The 24,327-nt window shown below is 44.8% G+C and overlaps 1 protein-coding gene across 1 annotated transcript; it reads right to left on the reverse strand.

Annotated features, from left to right (window-relative positions):
- Window positions 1–4,212: 4,212 nt before the first annotated feature.
- On the reverse strand, window positions 4,213–20,017 carry TMED10 (transmembrane p24 trafficking protein 10). Its single transcript, XM_066552085.1, has 5 exons — window positions 19,762–20,017; window positions 15,663–15,783; window positions 11,248–11,321; window positions 6,895–7,021; window positions 4,213–6,452 (listed from the first exon to the last, which is right to left on the reverse strand). The coding sequence occupies exons 1-5, from the start codon at window positions 19,987–19,989 to the stop codon at window positions 6,331–6,333; spliced, it is 672 nt and encodes a 223-aa protein (XP_066408182.1). The 5' UTR covers window positions 19,990–20,017; the 3' UTR covers window positions 4,213–6,330.
- Window positions 20,018–24,327: the final 4,310 nt, after the last annotated feature.

The following is a 24,327-nucleotide window of genomic DNA, read 5'->3' on the forward strand; positions in this document are numbered from 1 at the left end:
CCCGAGGAGAAAAGCGTCCAGCGTTAGTTTCCTAGGAAGCTTTTAGAAATAAAAAACTGTCTGAAGTAACTGATTTATATAAAAAAGTAATTGCTATTTCTTATTGTACAGTTGGTAATGTTTCTTTTTGCTTAGCCGTGCTACGCATAATATACATTATTGAAAAATAATTGACACAAGGGAGAACACACACATGGATAAACACTATGACTGTACCCCAAGCACAGAGATGTGCTGGGGTAGTGAGAGCACTTGCAGTGGATACACATTTCACACTGTTAATAAAGCATAGCCATCTCCCTTTCTGTGCCACTCACAGTTCATGGATTCTCTCTCTGCTGAAAAAAATAAACTAAAAGCTTATAAATCGTAGACCTGAAGCTGCAATGGCTTCTCTGTCATGAAGTATTTGCAATCCTACTCTTAGCTTTGAGATTCATTTTCTTCACAAATGATGCACACCATCATCATTTCAATGTTTTATTTTCAAGGTTCTGCAGTCACAACTACAGGTGAGAAAGCGGAGTTGAATGATGGAGAACGTTCACTTCAGGACAGGTGATCCAATGCTTACAAGAGACCTCAGGAGATGAAGCACAAAGCCCTAAACCCAAGCACAACAGAGCCCAGTCAGCTCTTATTTCACTACCTTGGGAAGATGCTTGAAGGAATGAGCAATGCTCCTTGCAAGGTGCTGAAGGTTAAAGAGCTGTTTGGCATTATATACACCTATTTGTAAGTTATACATCAACATCTATTTGTTGTGCATTGAAACTATTTCCATACAAAGATGATGTCCTTAGGAGCAGCAAAGACAGCATGTCAGTTTTAGGATAAAGAAGCTTGCAGTAATGGATGAAAAAGCTTGGATGTGTCTTGCTAAAGATCATTTGCTCCCTCCATTGGAAGGAGAGTACTTGGGAAAATGTCACCTGGCAAATAGTAATAGTTTTTTTTAAATCTACATGACAAAAATCTCATGAAAATGGGATTAAGGGATTTGGAACAGTTGTAGAAAATCAGAAGACTAATTGAAAAAGTCAGTCTTCATTTTTCCTATTTGAAAAGTAGAGCCATCTTGACCATTATTATCTACAGTATCTTACAAATTCTTCCACAAAATGCTTACAAGTAGTAGCTACAATCAGGTTTAGCCACCCCACAGCATTGCCTTTTCTGCCCTTTAAGAAGCAGGCAATAATTCTCACAGCAAAATGCCCCCAAGGTAAGTAGCAGTCACTGTGCACTTAGGTTTATTGGAATATGACTGAAGAATGCCTACCTGACTTTACACTGTATTTTTCACTCAAGCATTTAAAGAAATCAGACCATCAAGCCCCATCAAGGGGCAATGTGTCATTTTCTCTCTTGCAAAATGAGTATTGAAGGATGAATTTGGGTAAGGGCAGAAAAACTGTCATTTAAACCAAATCATAGCAAGCATCTGCCTTACTTCAAAGATCTCATTCATGGTTTTCAGAGTCAAGGCAGTACATTGGTTATATTACTAAGGAAACAACAGTTCACATATTAAAGGAAAATCAGCCCATGCTGAGAAAGAAGTGACAGGGCATCTACATAGTTAATTATAGTTAAGGAGACAACACCATGAAAATCCTGTTGCATATCTATAGCAAATACTTTATGTGTGAAGGAAGATTATCCAAACAAAGTACACTGGGGGAAAGAAAAGCCCAAGCAGCCTGGTATGGGTGAGAAAATGCTAGAGGGTAAAACTCTACAGCAGGTCAGACCAGAGCTGCCATGGGATATAGCAGGAAAACACAAGCACCTTGTCTCCTCTGCTTGCCTCATCTATTGGCAGCTGTAGGAACAGCACCCAGCAAACAACCAAGGAAAAATAAGTTCTTACCATTACAGTTCCAACAGAACATCTTGGTGCAGTTTATGCAAAGATCACATAATGCAATCAATTTAAAAACTCGGGGGAAAGCTACCTCAGAAATACCAGTTGTGAAAGGAATTTAAGTGACAGGAAACCATAGAAGTGAGAGAAAGCAATGTGAGCATGGTCATGTCATTGCTTTTTTGGGGGTTATGTGCCCCCAAAGGAAGTTATTCAACATGTTCATTTTATTGCAGAAACTGAAGTGCTAGACAAATTAGTCCTTTAGGAGATAGCAGCTTTCTCCAATCATGAGCTAAATCAATGATCCTCACAGCAAAGATCACTGGGATGGACACCAAGAGATCACTGCTCCTCTGGCAGGCAGTGTCATCAAGCTGAAATACAGATGCTAATGCATTGAGTTTGAGGTGATGGACCTCTGGCAATAGAAGAACAGAACAGGAATCTGTTACTACAGTTTTGCAGAAAGTTTAAGGCACTTCAGCTGAACAGAGGAATTTCTAGCTCCTGATAATCCTTCTAGTGCAAAGCAAAATAGGATTTCTACAAACATTACTGAGCAAATACAAATGTTTTAGTGCAATGGCAAAGGCTTGGGGTCAGTTGTTTCAGGTTATCAAAAAGGTGCAAGAAAAGCCAACTCACAGTTTTTCTAAACACTCTGCTCTTTCCAGCCTCCTCAGAGAAAGGTTACCTGGCTCTGGTCTGCCGAGCTATCACACCATCACATGCAGTGATTTGGGGGAAGAAAAAACAAGCACAAGTCTGACAAATTTTCCAGGTGGATAAGGGGCAGCAGAAAAAAACCTGTCAACACTAAACTCCTGTAGTCTTCAACAGACCCAACCTTTTTTTTTTTCTTCTCTGAAAGATTTATCCATTTCAGGTTTGTGGTCTCTCTTTCCAATAAGACACCTTCAACTTAAAGAGTTTATTTCCCAAAGACTTTCTTCACTAAAATTATGGCTATTTCAGGCACCTGAAAGACAAGTACAGCATAAGGACACAACTAAAAATATGGGAGACAAAAATATACCACATGAATTGACAGAGGTAAAGAGAGGCCAAGCTACTTTCCCAAACTTCTGCCTCAGGACCCGCCAAAATGTATGGGCAGGAATCCCCTCATGATCTTGACAACCAGTTGCCAAACCAGTTTGAGTCAAATGTCTCTCGGCTGCCAGTCAGAAGATAACACAGATGTTGTACACTTGGGTTACTTCTCACATACCTGAGCAGCTTCTTGAAAATGAGCAAGTGTGTAAAATGCTCATCCCCTCCCACATGTAGGCAAACAGCAGCTGCAGTGGGCACCCGCTACGGGGTGCAGCCCACGCTGGCAGAGCACACAAAGATAAACCTTACTTGGGAATGCTCACGTGCTGAGTTAAGTACTGTGATAATTAAATCGTTAGTCACATTGACAAGTGGGTGGAAGAGGCTGCAAACGTCTGATGCAGTTTGCTACAGGCAATCATGGATTTACCACTGATGCATCTGTCACACACAAAGATGGGCTCAGACCCAAGCATCTGCAGCAGCTCAACTTTAGGCTATTTCCCAGAAGTGAAATGGAACGAAGACACCAGCCCTGCACCCCCAGTGCTGTAAAACCACCAAGACCCACTACCAACCTACCGCATGCAAGCAGCTGTATGATTTCACATACTGAAAATATTCATCCGGGGAAAGAACTTGCAGAGGCTAATCCTTATCGAGGGATCTGGGAATTTCCCTTCCTGAAATCCTCCCTGATAGTACTAACTAGTTATCCAGCATTTTTATGTCCCCAGTCTTGTTATGTGGCATATTTCACTTGGCTACTGCATAGCAAAAGGCTTGCAGGGTCAGCAGAGATCTGAAGAATTTCAGTAAATACCTAACCACCCTCTTCAGTATCTGCCACTCACATAATACCAACTCATCTTTGCAATAGTTTTCAATCTCCTCTAAAGTACAAAACTGAAAGTACTTCTGTTTGTCTTAATGAACAAAATTTTATGTGAGAGCTGCTGGTGAAAAATTGGATCTTGTACCCCAGAGCACCAGCCTTGTTTCACTACCAGCCTCAAAATTCCACCCCATAGAGCAATATAATTAGGAAGGGGGGAGGGAGAAAGGCAAAAAATGGTAACCTGTATTGGGACACCTCACTTGCTGTGTTAGTCCCACTTCACAGAGAAGCCTGTGCACCATTCCCAAGTCTAGAATTAATTGTTACTAGAGAAGCCTAAGGGTTGTGGAGACTCTGTTTACTTGCTACTTCCTGCAACAGGTCAACTTTCAGGGAACAGCAGCCTGTAGGAACATGCACAAAGAGGACAAGACTCACAGCAACAAGGTGAGGTGGGTTGTTTTTCCCCAAAAATTTTTTATTTGAGAAAGCTGACAAAAGTCTCCCAACCAATCATTACAGGTAAATCCACACCAGTCCCCCGCACCTGCTCCCCAGTAACTACTCCACTACAGTGAAGATCAAAACATAACACCAGAACAATGAGAGTGTAACAGTCACCTGGGGAACTTAAGGCCTCACCATCATTTTTAAGATAACTTTGTACTCAGATAAGGATGGGGAGAGTATATCAAAACAGACAAGACCGGAAAAGACCCTTTCTTGTACTATCTTTTCAAGTTATATAAAAACAAAAGCAAAACCTTAACAGATCTACAGGCTTCAAACTGTAGGACCTAAAACTACCTTCAAATGACTTCTGTAATTCAGTCCTGTGGCACTGCTGCTGTTTCTGCACTGTAACAGCTTTCAAGAACATACAAGGATAAAATGGATACAAGGGCAAAGGAGCAGACTTAGGATCCTAATATGGCCTTATCAAAAACCAAACAAATTAAAAGCAATCAAAGTATTTGCAATGGAATTAACAACTCCAGGAACTGGGAAATGGCAAAGAACTAATGTATTTAGATGACAGGAGATCATCTTTACATCCTCTTTTCCACTGCCTCACCCTGGACAACTGTTTCCTTCCTAGCAATAGATCAGACTCAGGTGAGAAATTATAAAACTATGCTTTTTTTGAAACTGCTAGGCTGGGTCCAGGGCCATGACAACCCCATCCCTACCCAGAAGTATCCAGACACAGGACACCAGAATGCTGTGCTGCTGAACCACTGCTCTGAAGGAATGTAGAGACGATGACAGAATTGTAATCACAGCCTAAAAACTGCAACAAGTCTAGGAAGTTAACCTGCCTGCTTTTTCCCAGCCTGGCTTTTTTAACATAGTGCCACATGGACAGCTGAGAAATGGTTAGAAGCTGCTGGCTCTTACTATTTAGTACTGCACAGGAAAACAACAGGTCTGTTGAGGGCACAGTATAGACTGCCCCCTCAGATGTCGAATTACCCTATTCCCACCCTGTACTGCCTTTTTTCAGTTCATCCACATTCTTCCAACTCCTCTGGTACCCTGCACAGAACTACTGTATACCCTCAGACCTCAATGCAGGGTACAGGCCCTCATACCTCATGTTGGCATCAGCTCACCCTGCTTTGAGGTCTCATGAAATGACATTCAGCCAGCTGCCTGGATAGATGAGAAGTCTCCTGCTTAATGTAAGAGCAAATTTCCTAGCATGACCTGCTCCCATCTGCTCTGTGACTGTATCTGACCGAGGCCTCCTGCACAAAAGGCTGTTCCTGACCAAGGTTTTCAGGAAAGCTGCTGCACCATTTCAAAACAAGAGAGGCAAATCCAAGACAAACATGTGGGGGAAGGGTGGGACCAAGGCTGGATAGCTTATTTGAGCAAAGCAGGCTTCTTTCCAAGCTCAAATACACTTCCAAGCCTGCCTTAGAAGGTTCCCCTTCCTCCAGGCTGAATCACCATATGCTCAAGTGCCCTGACCTGTCAGCACAAAGACACCAGCTCCCACAGGGAGAAACACAGAGGTCCACGACAGCGACCAAACCTTGGAAGACCCTCTATTCTCAGGCCCTGCTGGAATGATGAATCCTATTGCTTTGCACTCATCTCCATTTGCTCGAGGCTTAGATCCCAGCTGGTGAGGACAGGGAATTGCCCTGCTCTGCCCCAGTGTGACCTGCATGCCACCTAAAGAGTGCAGCAGGGTCAGGTGGTTCTGAGTAACACTGCAGTCATAGACAGATGGGAGACATCATCAAGCCATGATTATAGAAGGAGAATAGACAGCGCAGAAAACTTGCTGCAGCTGTCATGGAAACATCTTTTTTTATTTAATCGCTGCCCCAGGAATACCCAAACCCAGCATGACCTCCCCCACCCTCAAGATCCAACAGGATTTCACAAGTCCCCCATTGCCTCCGATGTTCAGGCTCCCCTCCCCCTTTAAGGTCCAAGTTCCTCCAGAAAAGCTCCAGTCAGTGGGTATCCTCTGTGAGATCGCTCCAGGAGGCCATGGCTAGGTCCCAGCGGTGTCCAGCTGGGTCTGAGAGGAGGAGGAAGAAGATTTGCTCCTTTACTCAATCAGCTTCTTGGCCTTGAAGAAGCGACGCAGGTAGAAAACTTGCCAGGTGGCCAGGCCGATGAGACAGCACATGGAGAAGATGCTGAAGTACAGAACCCGTGTGTTTGTCGACTCTGAAACAGACAACAAACCATTGCACCTGAGTCTGGCATCACAGGATGCACCCAAGATGGCAAAATTCCCAGGATTTCTTCTCCTCCCCCATGCAAAAGCAAGATAGCATGAAGGCAAGGGCACCTGAGAACCAGCAGCACTTGAGAATAAAAGCAGAGGGAACAACAAGAAGGATAATAAGAGGGAACAAGGTGAAGTTGTGGTTAATGGGCAGCATTGAATGGAACAGAGTAATTCCCATTAGGAATGGAGACAGAAAGAAATGATTTCTAGAGACAGAACAACAAGACTCAGTGACTGCCCCAGATTTCCCTTACTAGGAACAGAACAGGCAGAGACCACCATAATTGCTTGATCTCCAAATGCTGCCCTAATAACACCTTTAGCAGAAATGAGGGTTTTTAGAGTTCCATCCCTCTGAAGGGGCACACAGTCTCTCACCATTTGTGTCCCTCATCTCCTCTTCTCGTTTCTTCATATAGGCAAAGTCATTAACGATGGACTCTGAAAGATCTTCCAAACGTCTCAATTCTACTTCCAGGGGTTTCAACTTCTCCACTTTAGCAATCTAGAAAACAGGAGAGTCAAATCACTGAACCAAAACCAAAAGCTCCCACATGGGTTTTTACTGCCAGTTTGAACCACTCCTCCCCACGCGCTACAGATCTGGGGCATCCTTCCCCTCGGGAAATACCTCTATGAGCCAGAAACTACCATTGCATAAAACACTATCACTTCTCCCACCTGTTTTCTGAAACACACTTTCCTACTACTCCTCCTACACGATGGAGGAGCACAGCATGCATGCAAGCACACTTCTTCCTTATTCGGCTTCATGTTAGCTAATTCACAGTTGGCTTCTGAGGAGTGGGTAGAAGTTCTTGCCACATGACAAAACCTCCAGTGAGTGTAAGTCACAGACTGAGATACAGGTGACTAACTTACGTATGTATTCGATACAGTTCCGTAGGCACACAGCCCATTAGCACTGAGACTCCCTTCGCTAGTGCCCCAGAGAGCCCAGGCAGCCCTGTTCCCAGCAGCAGCGGCTTCATTATCCCACAAGAGCTCGGGGCTTTTATCCCTCAGACAGAACCTCCAGCTCCTGGCAGGGACCCCGAGCCGCCGGGTGGCGCTGCGGGGCCGCTGCGGGGCCCGGCTCTCGTCGGGAACAACGCGCTTCCTCCCCCGGAGCGCTGGGCCAGGCGGGACATCGCTGCTGTGCACAGCGCCCGGCCCGCGGCTCACGTGCTCGGCATCCAAAAACAAAAATCCGCTGCAAATTCAATTACAAAGGACAGCACACAACAGCAACTGTTCAAGTTGAATGTGCAGACATGTGTCTCTGTCCCAGCTGTGGCTATAACCTTACACACGTGTTACATAAAACATGCGACACAAGGACACTCAAAGGAAGCTAAATGCAATTCCTGACACTTCTCCAGGGTTTGGGTTACTGCGGTTCTTGAATAGAATTTGTCACTATTTCCAAGAAGTGACAGGCCCCTGCCATGAAGGCTGGATGCTGTGCCCCCAAGTAATGCAGCAGAGGAAAAATGAGTTAGAGAAAACACACAAAGCACCTGCAGTTCACCACCAGTCTCAGCCTCACAGGATTATTCAGATATAAGCTGCATGATGGCCATCTCTCAGTGCTCCATGCTGACAGGCAGGCAAGAGGGCACCCAGCACGAAGGTATCCCCGAACTGCCACTTCCAGATGCAGCTGCCTGGGGATCAGAGCCAGAGCTGAAGAGATGCTCATGACCAAGCCAGTGCCAGCTAATCAGCCCTTCCACTGAAGGGTCTCCACATGACACATATCCTGGCAAGCAGCAAGCCATCAAACAATCATCTGAGGGTTTTATGCTGAGGCAAGCTGTATATTATAGCTCTGCCAGCACAGCAGTGTTAGTTTGGAGTGTTTGAGAGGAGGGGTAGGAAGGAGTAGGTTAACCTCCTCCTGCTTTCTAGCCAATAGATTGTAACGAAAAAACCCTGTGGCCTGGCCACATATCTGCCAGCAGAGACCTCTTCTGAAAAGCTAGCACCAGAGTTTGCATGCCTGCAGCCCAGACTCTGCTGACACTGCTAGAGCAGCAGGTCTGTAACACACACAGGGTCCTGGGCAGCTGTACTGACAAGCTAGCCTTGCACTGACCAGCTCCATTATCTTCCTTGAGGCCTCATTTCCTCATTCACATAAGGCTACAAGGGTTCCACTGGGAAAAATCAAGGTTTATCTGCTCCATCTGCATCCCATCAGCTGCTCTTAATAGGTGTAGCTAGAATCTAATAGCTACTTTTAGTCCTGCATTATTCTAAGATGTGTATCCTGCATCATGGAATCAATTAGAGTGGAAAAGACATCTTAGATCGAGTCCAACCTAAGACCTAACACCACCATGACAACTAGGCCATGGCACTAAGTACGATGTCCAGTCTTTCCTTAACGACAACCTTCCTGGGCAGTCCTGGAACCTTTTACCCCTAATGAACCCAATATGCACAGCTGCTCCAAGAGATTTTGTAAAAAAGCCCACCAGGCATCTGTGATAGTGGAACATCATCATCTTAGAAAGAACATCTGGACTACCAGCACCAGGATAACAAGTCCAATGAGCTTCCCAGTGGTCACTTAAAAGATTTGTCAAAGCCTAACTCTCTTCTAGCACAGAAAGAGATACACTATAGCCAAGAATTGGTAAGAAGTAGTCAATGTGGAAAAAAACCTAGATCATCAAGCATGTTTAGTGCCACCAGAAATATATTCTTTTATAAATCTTCATTTCTACTTCTTGAATGGATAAAATTATTCCTCCCAAACTCAGATAATTAAGATATGACATTGCAGTTAGATTCTCTGATCTGGCTCACTATTCCAGCTGCTTTGCTCCAAGAATGTCTGGATCTATGAAAGTTTATGAAGCCAGACTTGGACAGTATCAGTGACCCTCATTAAACTCCCTTAATCAAGTCTCCTTGCAGCAATTCAACAAGAAGGACTAGGGCTGTACAACAGCTCACTGTTACCCAACAACACATGAACATCACAAGCAAAAGGCTCAAAAAGGCTGCAATTCCACAAGAGAAACCCAAGCAACATTCCTGCCCTCTGAGACCCTACAGCAACCTGTCAAGTCAAAACTCACAACTACTACAGCAAACTGAGAAGAGAGATGGTGAAAAAAAAATCCCACATTGCAAAGCAGTGTGCTAAACATCTATAGCAGCTGTACAAATAATAAGTCAGTTTGAGTCCTTTGTAGACATCTGTTCAACAAGGCTCAATACAGTCTACAACTTTGAGAGGTCCTCACAAGTCAAGGATGATTGCCAGGGCTGCCAAGATCTGCATTTGGTATCAAGTGGGACTGCAAGTCTAAATTCTTCTTTTCTTGTATTTGTCCATGGACCTTTTCCCTCAATGAGCATAAGAGATGCATTTATTCCCAGACAGTTTTATCAGTACAGCCAGTGAGTATGTAGATACACAGGCATAAGAGAACCTTTCTGCACAGCAATGGTGCTTCTGGGTAGCACTACAGTAAATTAACTCTAGAGTATCCTGTGGGGTGGTATTTAAAGGGATTTTGTAAATATAGCAAACATAATCCTCCCAGCTATGCTCTCAGGGATTCACCCCATAAAATTTCAACATCTTGCAATCCCTCAGTAGCAGGTTGACAAGCAGCTGGCCCTATGAGTGCTCCATTCTTCCCTGACCCCCAGCACATTTTTTACTCTCCATGTAGGATGTGCTCCCAACTGACTTAAGCTATGATTGCTCTGCTCTTCCCTGACCCCAAGCACCTCCTTACAGTCCACATAGGAAGTGCTCCCAGCCAACTTAAACCACACAAGACCAGACAGCCCAAAGTTTGAAAGGAAGGTGAAAACACCAGCATTACCATCTCAGATTTTTGTCAATTTTCTATCTGGAACCACGCACAGCCTCCTCTGCTACCCACTCTCCCCTCTATGGCATCTCCCATGCCCTTATGCACAGTGGACACAACAATCATCTGTGGGACTCTTTCTCCACCAATAATTCTCATTTTCTCAGGCACAGGCTCTGTACTGGGGGATGATTGATCCCAAATTCTAGTGAGCCAAAAGCATGATAGCTGCCATAAAAATTCAGCATCCAAACCAGTCAGGACTGTCTCAGCCACAAAATAACTGCTACTCTACAGCCAGCTCTTGGGCCTAAGCAAGCCATGTCCTCCTAAGATGGAAATGTTGAGGCTTTTATGCCTATTTCCAATGTCACGCCTTCAAACCAAATACCCATTTCACAGCAGCTACTACTCTGCCAAACACCTCTACACTGATACACTGCCAGTTCTTAGAAACACACAAGAGCCATTTCAGGCCTGCTGAGCCAGTACATCTTACAGGCAGGAAGGTAAGAATAGTAACATAGAAACTTGACCTTTAAGAGAGGGTCTGATATTAAATTCAGATGACCTCTGCTTCAGGGGTTGGGGAAACTTCACCTCTCAGTGTCTTGTTGCCTCTAAATACCTATGCCCAGAAGCTGGCTCATGCTGTCCTAGTGAAGAAATTCACACATTAGGCTCCAGTTCCCAGAGTACAGAATCAATTCTAGTTGATGTTTGTCTTTTTATTTTTTTCTCCTGTAACACACAAAGCTTCACTGCAATTGTAGTTTGCAGACAGGCTTTCATCACCACTGGGAAAACAGCTTCCCACCACGAGCCCAGATCTACAAAAGCATCACGTGAGTGCTGGGAAAGGGAAGCCTGCAGTGCAGGCAGCCAGGGGACATACCTCCTCATAGTTCTTTGCTTCAACGCCATGCTTCATATCCAGAGTCACGAGCTGGTCCGGCATCCTCCCTGTTCCTGGAAGCATAATGAAAGGATTCCTTGTGTGAAACAGTCAGCCTGCCAGGAAATCACCAGCTCTTCCCACCAGTGAGGAAGAACTCAAATCCCTCCCCTCCCCTCCCTCCATGTCTGCAGCTAACTGCGGAGGCAGCACAGTCCAGCCTAAAAATACAGAGACTCCACAATAAATCCTGGCTGAAGGAGAGCCTCCCAAATATAATGAGAACAAGCTGTAACCAAAAGCACTGAGCGTCGACAAGATGCAAATCACTGTAAAAACTGCAGAGGATTAGAACATGAGCACCAGCTGCTATGAGACAGCCTGGTGAAAGACAAGTCACCGGAGGGACAAATATTCAACTGGGAGGCCCACGTTCACAGGAAGTGAACAAGCAACTTGTCAAGGTTACTGGGGCTGTAAATGGCTTTAAATGGCTGTAAATGGCATTCAAAGGAGCAAATGATAAACTGCTCCAACTGAGGAACATGGCCTATGAGGCCTTACATACTGGAGTATCTGCAGAAGCCAAGGCAATCCCTTCACCAACCATCTCAGATAGCCAAGAACCACACTGCTAATGCAAACCCTGAGAGAGCAAGAGGCTTCTGAAGCTGGGAAAACACTGCCCCAGAGAGCTGCCAGCTGGAGCCACATTAACAGCCAATAAGGCTGCAGTCACCAGCAGAGCAGGTATCTTTCAAGGCTGGTACCCCCAGGCTAGGGAAACCTGTGGCTTATAGCTTCTTTCAACTGCTACAAACTGTCACATCTAAGAACATTCACAAGAGGGGAAAAAAATTATAAGATAACCATATCAGATACTCTCAAAAATGCTGCACATCAGCTTATCTGAGTATCATTCTCTACCACCCACCAAGAAAATACGTCTGTATGTAACACATTTCCAAATCCCAGCATGTTAGGACATACAGCTGTCCTCAACTGGCTGCCAGCAAAACACAACATCTGAATTTACTTAAACTATGAATTTCAGAGTCTCTATCCAGAAGCATGTCCAATACTCACATTTTGTCTAAGAAGGCTGCCAGGTGGGCATTCCCTCAGTCCACAAACAAATTCAATGTACAGGTTATGCTGGGTCACTCCAGTTGGAGCTAGGAAGATATTCCAGACCTTTGATACGACATCCTCAATTTTTCTTCTACCCACTCACTGAACAGCTCTTCAACACCAGAGTAGAATCACCTCTTACTGCTAGCAGGACAATGAATAATCCACTGATAAAATGGATTATCAACTACTAAACCGCTTCCTAAGTTTCTTTATGGAAATGCACTAATAAGAGCCCAAAAATAAATTATTATTAGGATGGGATTTTGTTGTTTCCTTATAGAAGACTGGTTACTGTAAGAAACCCCTGAAGTCCCAGCACTGTTCTTTAACAGACAGGCTGTATACAACCCCCAGTACTCCTTTCCCCAGCCAAAAGTTCTGACTGCTTATGCCACACACGTTACTGGCACGCATGGAGACAGGCAGGTAGGACAGACCACTGTAGCTGTAGAAAAAAATTCACAGCACAGTTCAATGAGAGGGTTTTTTTAATGGTGCTCAAATTATAGCAACTTGATTTCAGAGCTGAAGTTTGCAGGAAGTCATGTGAAAGATGAAAAGACCAGTGAACAGAAGAACAGAGCTAGAAGAATTAATTTGCTAGATTGGAAGGGACAGCTGCCAAAAGGCAGTAAGAAACCAGAAACCTTAAAGCTGCCAGGTGCAAAGGGATGGAGAGCAGACATTTTGCAAGAGGTTAACATTGTCAGGAACTGGCATGGAAAAACTCAAGCTGCCCTCCTGTAAGTTCACTAAACTCAAGGCAGCTCCCTTCACAGACATCAAATCCTCAGAAACCCCTTGCTTCTGTGGCAGCTAAGGCTCACCAGAGCAAGCTGGATCAGCAGCAAAAAGAAAAACAGTCGAGATTCAGAGATCATGAACTAAACTGATGCCTATATTCCTGATACCTACACTCCTCAGGTCTTCAAGAGGTCATCTCACAAGAGCACTGAACTGTTTCCTGGGAAATTAGGGGAGCTCTTAATTTGCAGTCAGTGGAAAAGCAGGATGGTTGAACTGAACATCAAAAAGTTTTCCCACAGGAATTCCAGAAGAAATGAGTCCTAACACTCTTAAAAGTTTGGGAAGAGAAGGATTACAGAAGGAGGATGCAGTTAAAGATTAGTACACAGAAGAGCCCTAAAGGGAGAACGCAGTGAGGCCAGGCTGTTCACCTGAGATGGGAGAGTAAATGTGCCTGGGAGCAGAGCACTGGTCAGGAAGACAGGACTATACTGCCTGGAAGAGGGTAAAAAGCCCATCATGCAAATACCCACAGCTCCAAAAAGCACCCTAAGAACTCCTCCACTCTGATAAGGTGAACCCTCGATATAGGATCTCTCTCTCACTTCCTCTTCCTCATTTCTGTGGTTAGGGATTGAGAAATCCCAGTTGCTTGGACCCTTAAGATCCAACTGCTCTAGGTTTCCTCTACCAACAGTTTGTCTCTTTCAATACTCCACAAACATCCTCCTTGGCTGCTGCCCTAAGTCCTGATTACTTACTCGATGAGACTGGGAAAAAGACCCTAATCTTTAAAGAGAAACATGGGAATTAAAGAGACTTGGTACATTCCCCCACTCCCATGCTGACCTTAGAGAGGAAACAAGGTACTTCCTTGTGACGTGGTCACTTCTTTCCAAGTACCTTAACCAAGTCCTGCAGATGATCAAGCCTCACAGTGTCATGTCCCTTACTTTAATACTTCCTTGACTTCCAGCACAGACATGGGAGGTCTGGAAATACTCCAGGTGGAATTTGGGGCACCTGGGTCCAAAAAGAAAGCCTCCAGAAGAGGATCCAGTTGCTCAGTTGATGAGCTCTATATTTTGGCAGCTCAGTGCCCCACAGGTTATCAAGGTAGTAACTGCATTTAGAAATACTTACTCCTCAACCATATTGAAAGCTTTAAAACAAACTTGCAACAAGGGAGTCAGGGATCAAACATTTGCTACAATCAAAACAGTTGTAAGGGGCTTGGTCTAGGCAAGAAACCTCTACTCAAAAGCACTGAACTAAGAGTCTAGACACAACTAAAGAAAGAAACCTTTCCCACTTCAGTGTGTGATCACATGGAAGCTATGAAAAGGTCTGCAGGACTGTCTGGAGACTTCTCAAATACCCAGGTGTTGGAAAGTAAATAGCGTGAGTGACTCCCAGATGAGTCACTAGTGCCTGCATGTCTCAATGTGTTAGGGAACATTTGGAAGTCCTACCTTTGGAGTAAAATAAAAACATAATCCTGAGCATTTCGAATCACTATTTTATCTGTAAAATACCATAGAAGAAGTGTTACAAGCCAGATCCCTCCCAATCCCAGCAAAGAATACAGCCTTCTCTTTCTGTAAAGTTCTCTTCAACTTGCAAACTATTTACATCTTATATATGGAGCAGAAATAGCAAAACAGCAGCTGCCTTTCAACTGATTTGAGGAATGCTGCTAGTGAAAGCTCTGTGAAACATTCTGGGATCTTTTAGGGTAAGACCTAAGAAAAACCAGGCCCAAGGAGCAGAACTCTGACAGTAATCATGAAAATATGGAGCACCTCCAAACTTGCATGCACTCACAGCACCACTGATGAGACTTTTGCCCACACATTGGCCACTTTCAGCACGTTTGCCCTGAAGCTGAGCTCAGGCAATACATGCGTCACACTCACAGGAAACAAGCCTCAGCCCTCGTTAGGCAACCATCCTTGTAGCACAAATGCAAAGCTGACGTCCCTGTTCATTTCCCCTTCCCTTTACTGACCACTTAAAGAGCAGTTGTGGGTGCAAATCAAGGACACATTCCCTATACACACAAATTCAACCTCATTCAACAGTTGTCAACCTGGTTACCAAGAACACATTGTGCATAGATCACATTCCAACAAATGGGGAAGAAATGGCCTAGTGGGGTGAAAGAGAGGTCCTGGAGATGATAGCACCCAGCTCTGCCCTGTCTCAACTGCAAGACAGGGAGAAGCATGAACTGGCAAAAGAAGTGTGGTTTGCTCACTGGTACTGCCACTCATTGCAACTGTGGTGACCTCTGCAGGAGAATTGCCCAATTCCCCTTTCAGAGGAAACCCAACTGCTCTACACAACAACCACAGATGATTACTTCAAATGCAACACACAGAGCAGATGTTCTGCAGTGAGACTGGCCACAACCTCCTGAAAATCAGCTTTAAGTCAAAAAGTGTTCTGTGGACCACTTTACTCATATTCCTAATCCACACAGCTACACAAACTTGATCAGAAGCTAGAAACAGCCAGCATTTCATTTCACTTACCCACAGGAAGCTTGCTCTCAAAGCAGGCCTCAAACATATCATAGTCTTCAGTGGTGAAGGCAAACTTGCCCTTGCTGGCATCCTCCTTGGCATACAGGATGTGCCCAGCTGAGTCAGTTATCTGTAAGAGGAACAATGAAGGTAAGAAACACAGTACTTTGCTGCTGTGAGCTCATGCTGCCTGTGCAGCAAGAGTAATCCTAGCCTCCCCTTTGGATCTGCTGCTTTGTCCTTTCAACAGTTTCCCTCCTTCTTTGTGACTACATCAATTCCTCCCCTCCTTATCCACACACCAGGAGCTGACAAAGAGTGACTAAGAAGTAATTATTGACTCTTAGATCCAAAAACCACCAATCAACCAAAAAACAACACTCCCCCCCCAAAAAAAAACAACAAAAAAACCCACCGAAAATCTATTGCCCAAAGAATCAAAAAAATCCCAAACTGAGCCCCACTAATTTCTCTTCCTCCTATGAATCCCAAATATATACTACAAGTAAGAATTGGAGCTGAACGAAACTGTCATTCATTGCCTTTATTTTGCAAGCAAAATTCATGAATTCCCATAGCAACAGAGATAGGGAGAAGACTTATGGGACAAGAGTCACATTCCTCAGAAGATGAAATAGAGAAGGGTACATCTGTTGCTCTAGAAACGAACCATGAGCGTGGCCCTGAATTACACAAGGTTTGGGTGCCAAGATCCATAAAAGTGGCCACTTCAGAGGACAATTCAGACTACACAGACAGAATAATGACTGCTTTGCACTAAGTCTATAAAACTACTAAGAATAGGCAAAAACTGTGGAAGGTCTACAAAAATGCTTCAACAAAGAGTATAAAAAGAAAGGACATGAATTTCATGACGCAAACTTGAGAATAATTGTGCTCAATTAAAAGTTCCATCCAGCTGAAACACTGACTGGGGAGAGGGGTGAAAAAAACCAAAGGTGTTACAACACTGCATGAAAATGAACAGTGTGCAATCCACTGGAGTGCTTTCCTTTTTCCCTCAATGCTAATTTCTAACAGGTATGTCTGAAACAGCATGGACACTAAAGTTACTAGGGGTCTTTGAAACTCTTAAGAGATAAATAAAGTAAAAAGCTTGGGAATAATTTTAATAATAAGACCAAAGTACACAAAATAATTTGTGGCATGGAAAAGGTAAGTCAGACATTCTCTTTTATTCCAGCCTTTTCCCTGTACAAAGGCCATGCAAAAGGGCTATATACCCAGAACTATTCTACAGAAACACTCTTTATTCTTATTAGAGCACTTAATTAACTCTCTGGCACTGGATTTGAAACAAGTGTGGACTTACCCATGGATGAGAGCTGCTGCACTAGGCAGGAAAAACAATCAACTATACAAACTCTCACACTTTATGGTCTAAACCATAGCAGGCAAGACTTTAGGAACAAGCTTCCTCTATATACACATTATCCCACAATGGCCTGTTAAGAGATTTGTTGTAGCTGCCCCTGCACCATATGCTGTCAAGTGTCTGAGAACAATGAGGAGCACTGTTCCCCATACAGCAGCTCAGAGCTGTACCTGTTTTCCAGTGGCAAGCAGATGAAAGCACACCTGCACAGCCAGGTGCAGGCAGCTGTGCTGCCATCTCCTTGCCACAAGCCACCAGCTACCTCCTGTCTGGAATTCACCAGGCACTGGGAAGCACTGGGCCCAAGTGAGCAGGCCGTTCTGCAGTAAAGGACTGTGTATGTTTCACGACATGGCATGTGCTGTTTTAGTGGAGGGGTCATAATCAACCAAGAAGCCTCATCAGCATGACATCACACATTCTGTACACCAGGTTCTCCGTCACAAAAACTAGTTAGAACAACTTAGCTCTCAGATGCCCCTATTATTTTGAGCGCTATTTTCGTATGCCTTTGTAAGCACCAGAGCTAATCTTTATGCAGCTTGGTCCACTTTTGCCCTTTGCAGCTCGTGAACAGCATTCTGGACAGTAAAAGCACTGCTATCCGCTTTCATCAAAACTGAATAGCATTACCCAAATCAGCCACATACACTGCCCATTCAGCCGGGGGTGCGAGGGCGGGAGAAGCTGCTAATAGCCCAGCCAGAACGCTTGTGGGGGAGCCGACCTGAAAGGAATTTTTCATGCTATTCTAACGTTATTTACGGTAAGGCAATCCCCTACAGACAGGGCATTGTTTGCCCTTGACAAACAGCCCGATAGGGTCGGGCTCCACAATGGGGCAGAGGCACGCGGCTGCCAGGCAGCGCTCGGGCGCCCCACGCCCCCCGCAGCAGGCAGCGCCCGCGGGCTCCCCCAGAACAGAGAGTGCCGCTGTCAGCGCTGAGCTAGCACACACACAGATCCCAACTGAGCCGGGACACAGCTACCTACCACCCTCCTCCCTCCTCTGTCCGCTGGCCCAATCCAAGGGGCCACAGCAGACCATCCAGTGCAGAACAGAGAGTACCTGCAGGCATCATGCCCTGAACTGACCCTTCCCGCACAAACCACAGAGAAAGCAGGCACTATCAGAGAGGTTTCAGCACTTAGAACAAGCCCAGCATATTGGGAGGACACAGCATACCTGAACAATAAGAAGGAAAGCAAGAACTGCATTCATTATTTTTTCTCCTTTGCAGCTTTTCAAACTATTTCATTTTATGGCTTGAACAAAAAAGAACATCTATAAGCAGTACCACCTGGATACCAGCTTCATCAGCAAAGCCAACCAAGACTCAAACATGGGATTCATTGGTTCACCATCACCTCCCTAGATAAGTCCTGTGTCATAAAATTGAGTTTTGGAAGAGACCTTGGGGTCAACTGACCTATGAGTGGGGAATCTGAGAACAAGGAGGGTTGGTTACCAAGCACTAAGAGACAGATGGGAACACGGCACTCTGTCTCAAATACTTGTGCTTTACCAGGCAAATACTACATCCATATTTTAAAGCCTTAATGCTGCTTGGCTCTGCCTATACACAGACGAGTTTCCTCTAACAAATGAAGCAAGAACAGAACAACATGATTTTTTAAAAGGTAAGACTCCAGAAGAAGCCTTCCCCAGCCATAAGCAAGTACAACTGTCAATAATGCCAGCACCTTCAGGCATTGATAGGCAGATGCTGGAAAGGCAACCTGGTTTCACAAGGTCTGAAATACTCAAGAACACCAAGTTCACAAACTCCTGAGCAGACCAGTCTGTCTCTGGTTGTGTGCTTAGTATTGAAACCTTTGGGAATGCAGACAGAAATAAAAAAGGGGGAGGAAAGCTTGTAATGAACTAAGTAGCAACAGACCTTATTCGGCTAGGTTGGAATTTTGAAAAAAACCTAGGAAAGGCAGACTGTGGGCAGAATTTAAGTGAAGTTGTTGAATTAAAGTGAAGCTGTTGAAGTTTTATAGCTGCATGTCACACATGTGTCATGAATATTCTGCCAATCCTGTACTTCCTGAAGATCCTTCAGGATCATTTTCTTCCCTGCAGCAAATATCTGCCTAGCAAAAATCCATGCAAGCCACGACACAGCAAGATGAGAATAGCCATTTTGGGTACCAGAATCTGGTACAGCAAAATGTTCTCAGCACCCATTGCACTGTGCCAGGATCCCGTTGTGCCAGGCCCTCCGCATGGAGGGAGCCCTCGGAAAGCCACGTCACCAGAACTCTTTCCTGCTCACACGGTGTCAGCAGCCTGGCTACAGCTTTATCGCAGCGGCCCATCTCGCCAGGCGCCGGATAATCTGCATCTGCGCGGATTAAATGGCAGACTGCGGGACGGGCCGCTGCAACCCCATCTTTGGGGAGAAAAAGCTCCTGTTTGGCTCAGGCTAAAACGCCGCCCTGGTCCCTCGCTGCCCAGCACCCGGAGCTCCTGGGCGGGCTGGTGGCCCCTCGCACAGGGCGAGTCCCGCGGTGCGGTGCGGTGCAGGCCGGGGCCGGGCGGCTGTCGGCTCACGCGTGGGCCGGTGTCACGCGTGGTACACGTCACCCCTCTCTTCCTTCCTTCCTTCCATCCATCCATCCCCGCCCCGCACGGCCGGCGAGGGGAGGCGGGGCGGAGCCGCCCGCCCCGGCCACCCCCGCCCCCCCGGCCGGCCGGGGCCGCACCTTGAGGTTGGCGGAGGGTCCGCTGGAGGAGCCCGGCGGGGCGCTGATCTCGTACTCGCCCGTGACCAGCGTGTCGCGGTGGATCTCCTCCCGCAGGCACTTCCGCGCCTTGCCCGGCAGCTGGAAGGAGATGGGCCGCGCCGGGCCCACCAGCAGGAGCAGCAGGAGCAGCGGCAGGAGCGGGGCCCGCCCGAGGCGGGGGCGGCCGGGCAGCGGCGGCAGCGGCATGGCGGCGGCTCCGAGTGCGGCGGGCCGGGCCTGCCTCCGCCGCACGTGACCGCGCCGCCGCCGCCGCTGCGTCACCGCGGGGCGGGGCCGCCTGACGGGGCGCGGGCCGCGGGCTGCGGTGTGAGCTTCTCAGGGGGATGTTTGCTTATGAAACAAATGAGTAATGAAGTTCATCCAGTAATAACGGAGGGGAGCGAGTAATAATGATCTCGCTCGTTAAAGAATTGGAAAATTGGAGCAAAACCGAGCCGTGCTCTGAGGCACAGGAGCATTCTGGGGATCTCTGTGAGGCTGCCTGGCGGCTGAGGTCCTTCCCTGGGAGAGACGCTTGCTGTTTATTGTATGGGGGTTTTTTCCATTTTTTGAAGACTAACTTCCCTCTTGACTTCTTCACAGAAGAAAATTCGGTTTTATCAGATGTCTCTCTTCTTTGCATCAATGCCTTGTAAATACCATTCAGTAGGAGTATCCAAGTGTTTTTAAAAGCAAATAAAATTATGATGATTTTTGAAGACAGAGCATTACTTTTTTTCTCTCCTGTTCCAGCACACACTTAGATCTACTTTTTCTTTTTTTTCCCCCCTCTTGATACATTTTACTCTTTAGGAAGACAGCATTAAGTAGGCACTGACCAGCTTTGGGCTGCCGCTTCCCCTGGCACCACACCACCCCCATTCCCAGCCTCCTGGCCCGGCAGTGCAGCTGCCAGGAAGAACAGGCACAGGTGGGAGCAGTGACTGTTCTGTGGCATAACCTGCAAACAGCAAGGAGGAAAATTGCACAGGTGTGTGGTTATGATCACCACGACTGCAGTCAGCTCCTGGGATCAGCTGCAAATATTTGGGTGTGCTAAGATGTAAGGAAAAGCAGGAAGAAATAAATGGATAGTAATATTGCTAGAAAGCAAAATATCTTTTTGATTTCTGTTCGCTTGAGTAAAAAATATTACACCATTGTTCCACTTTTATTCCTTGAACATCACCAGCTGTGTTCTCTCTCTGGTCAAAACATGTCTTTAATGACAAGCAATAACAAGGAGTCAGTACAAACTTTAATCTAAAGAGGCTTTAAGTGGCAAATTTCATGCTTGGATGTTCACCTGCAGAGCATTTTAAAGAACAGTTCAGCGCTTTTTGCCTGCTTGGGCTCACACTTACTGAGAAAATATGGTGAAGGTCTCCTGCAGAAACAGGCACTAAGCCCAAATGTACAGTGGTGGAGTGACCTCATTACTTGGAGAGAAATAAAAAAAACTTTCACAAAAAAATAATTCACTAAAAAGCCCCCTAAACAACAAAAACCTCCTAGCATTAGACCTTTGCCCTTACTTTACGCTCCAGTTTATTGTTTGAAGTGGGATTTTCAGTCACTTGATGGACATTTCAATACATTTTTAATTCTCTTATCAGTTCACAAACCTTCCCTTATTTGGACAATTAAATTATTTGGAAATGTAACCATAATAAAATAAATTTTTGGCTCTTTCTGCAATATGTCAAAGTATATTTGCAAATGAAAACATTCTTTCCATTGCAGCACTTAAGGCAGAAAGAACTATTTCACAAACTTTAAGAAACACAGATTGCTAGGATATGAAGATATGAAATGTTGTACCATAAAATTCCTGATAAAGCTGGCACAGCATGACAAATTTCTTCATGCAGGACATCCCCCAAACCAGTGATATGTATCCAGCCTTCTACATGTTTAAAACATTCAATACTGCCTTATTTTCCAGAGGAAGTGGCTCATCCATGTTAAAGTAGCCTCGTTTTCTAAAATCAAAGTGTGAACTCAACCACCAAAAAGCAAATATATGACTGACTACAGTCCCTTTCTATTGTGGCCATTTTGTCACAGTACATTTTTAGATGAGTTACATTTATGACCAACAAATTTATCCCCTGCTTTCTGTTGTAGTCTCCTCCTGTGGATGCATTATTCTAGAAACTGCCACACAGGCAAGTTCAGATCTAATTATAAAACCCCCTCAGAGATCCTTTAGTGCTTCAACGTGTTATGAAATAAAATGGTACAGAGCTGCTGTGAGTCTCTTCACAATCCCCAGCTTTTTTTAAAAGCACTTAAACATGCAATGGGGCAATTTCCCTTGAGTGTGCAAAGAAACTTAGAGCAGAGGGAAAGCATTTGAAGATCCTTTCAGCTGCAGGTTAGGAAATAACAATCTTGCAGGGACATGCCTTAATATTTCCACATAGTGGAGGCTAACAAAATGAAATGCTTCCTGTAATTCAAAAACCCTGAACAGAGGTGAAGGAGAGATTGATAACTTGTTACACAACTTTTCAGATGAAGCCATGACCTATTTTAGCTTAATCTGCTGTGTTAAGCACTGTGGGAGCTTGGCAGTCAGCTGGAGGCAGGTATTCCTTCTCTCTACCACCAACCCATCGACAAATGGGTGTATCCCCAAAATAAACATTAATATCAGCTGCCAATCATGACACACTGACAAAATTCAAACCATTTTGTTTGTGTGATAAAAGATATCTTTTATATTTCCAAATATCCCTAATGCAGTTTTATCACTGTCTTGAAAGTGATGAAGAGCACAATGAATTATTCAGCTTTCAGTTCTGTTTTAGCAAAAGAGCAATGGAAACCTTTGGATTTCTAAGTAGTCTGAGACAGCAAAGGCCATTGAAGAAAATGTGCCTTTTTCCACCAAATTTCTAATTTTTTCCCAACTGACTAAGTTCACAGAGTGTTAGCAGTAGTCAATTCCTGCCACACCAAAATGTATCTTTTATCTATGGTAAATGGCAGAAAGCAACACTAATTTGCTTTCTCCATGAAACAATGTGTATGAATGTGTATGAATTACGTAATTAGACCTTTTTTTTACTGCTTTTGCGTCAGCTGCTGTGGCATTTTTGCATTTTCTTCTTTTGGACAATAAAAAGTTGAAACAATGTTCCTCTTAAAAACTATTCTAGACTTACTTTTATGTTCTAATCCTTTAGCATTCTGCCTTGCACCTGGCAATCCACTACAAGCTACTGAGAAAATGCTGTAAAAATTACAAATGCTTTACGATGCTAATCAGTGTTTTTACTAACCATGCAAAATTATCCATCCACCACTTCTAGAAAGTGCAAGGCCATTCCTTTTAAGGGGCTATATTTGAACTCATTGCTGGGATATAACTCTCACAGTCATCATTGTGATCACAATCCAGATAGAGATGCTATTCAACCAACTAAAAATAAATCAGTGGCTAAACAGCCATAGAACAGCATTGCACTGCTTTGTCTCTGCTGTAATCTGTCCCAGAGATGACATATTCTATGTGCTGGCCATATAGCTAAAATATATGGCATTTGGGTAAGAGGCATGGAACAAAACAACTTTAGATAGCCAGAATCATTCAGAGTTGAATCCTTTGAGGAGATGAACTACTGTTACAGTATATTTATATGTATCTGCTTCCATTTCACCAAGTGACTAAAGTTACTCCTACAAAGTACTTCAAAATCCTTCATGGATGTGAATTGCTTGAAATCAACTGTATGGGGCTCACTCTAAATTATGAGTTCATTTAGGGAAACAAAATATCCTTCATCACAGACAGCCCAGATTCAATCACAAACAAACTACTTTGAGGAAGCGAGCATTCATGACTCTTCTCTCATCTCTCCCCAGAGCTTTTCCTGCTGCCAGACAGGTTTTCAACTTTTAAGTAATAGCCTGACAGCCCTCCCATCTTTTTGAGGAAACCGCCCACTTCACTTCCTAGCAACCTTCACCTACTGCCCTCCTGGAGTTCAAGGGAGGCCCATATCCCTTTCCATTCCCAATGGGTGGCTCCAGGCAAAGCCCTGCTTCTCCCACAGCCCCAGCAGCTTGAACCATGTCCAGCAGAGGCCTGCTGGCCTTTCCTACTCACCAGCAACACTGTTGGGATTAACTTTTCCAGCAAACACCAATACAGAGTTCACCTAGAAACCCCCAACCTCTGCAAGAAGCAGCTGGCCTGTTACCTCCTCTCAAGTGCCAGCCCTGTCCTCCTCTGACCTTTGTGATAAACATGCCTCTGCTCAGGGAAGGTAACAAATTACTGTTTGCACAGGCTTTCAAGAATCTCTACAAAAGAGGTTTTGTTACCTAAGCCACAACTTTAAAAAAATAGAAGCTTGGGGTATTGTCTTGTCTCAATAGGCAAATTCTCCAGTGTTAAGTCATACCATTATTTTTCTTTCAGTTGTGAATCACAGCGCAGGCTCAAAACAAGGCACAAGAGAGTATGTTTGATGTTTGGGGCGTAACTTTATAGTTACTTTTTCTTAAAAGATCGTAGCTGAGATCCATCTGATTAAA

This window comes from Molothrus aeneus, chromosome 6, assembly GCF_037042795.1.
Source record: "Molothrus aeneus isolate 106 chromosome 6, BPBGC_Maene_1.0, whole genome shotgun sequence".
NCBI lineage: Eukaryota > Metazoa > Chordata > Aves > Passeriformes > Icteridae > Molothrus > Molothrus aeneus.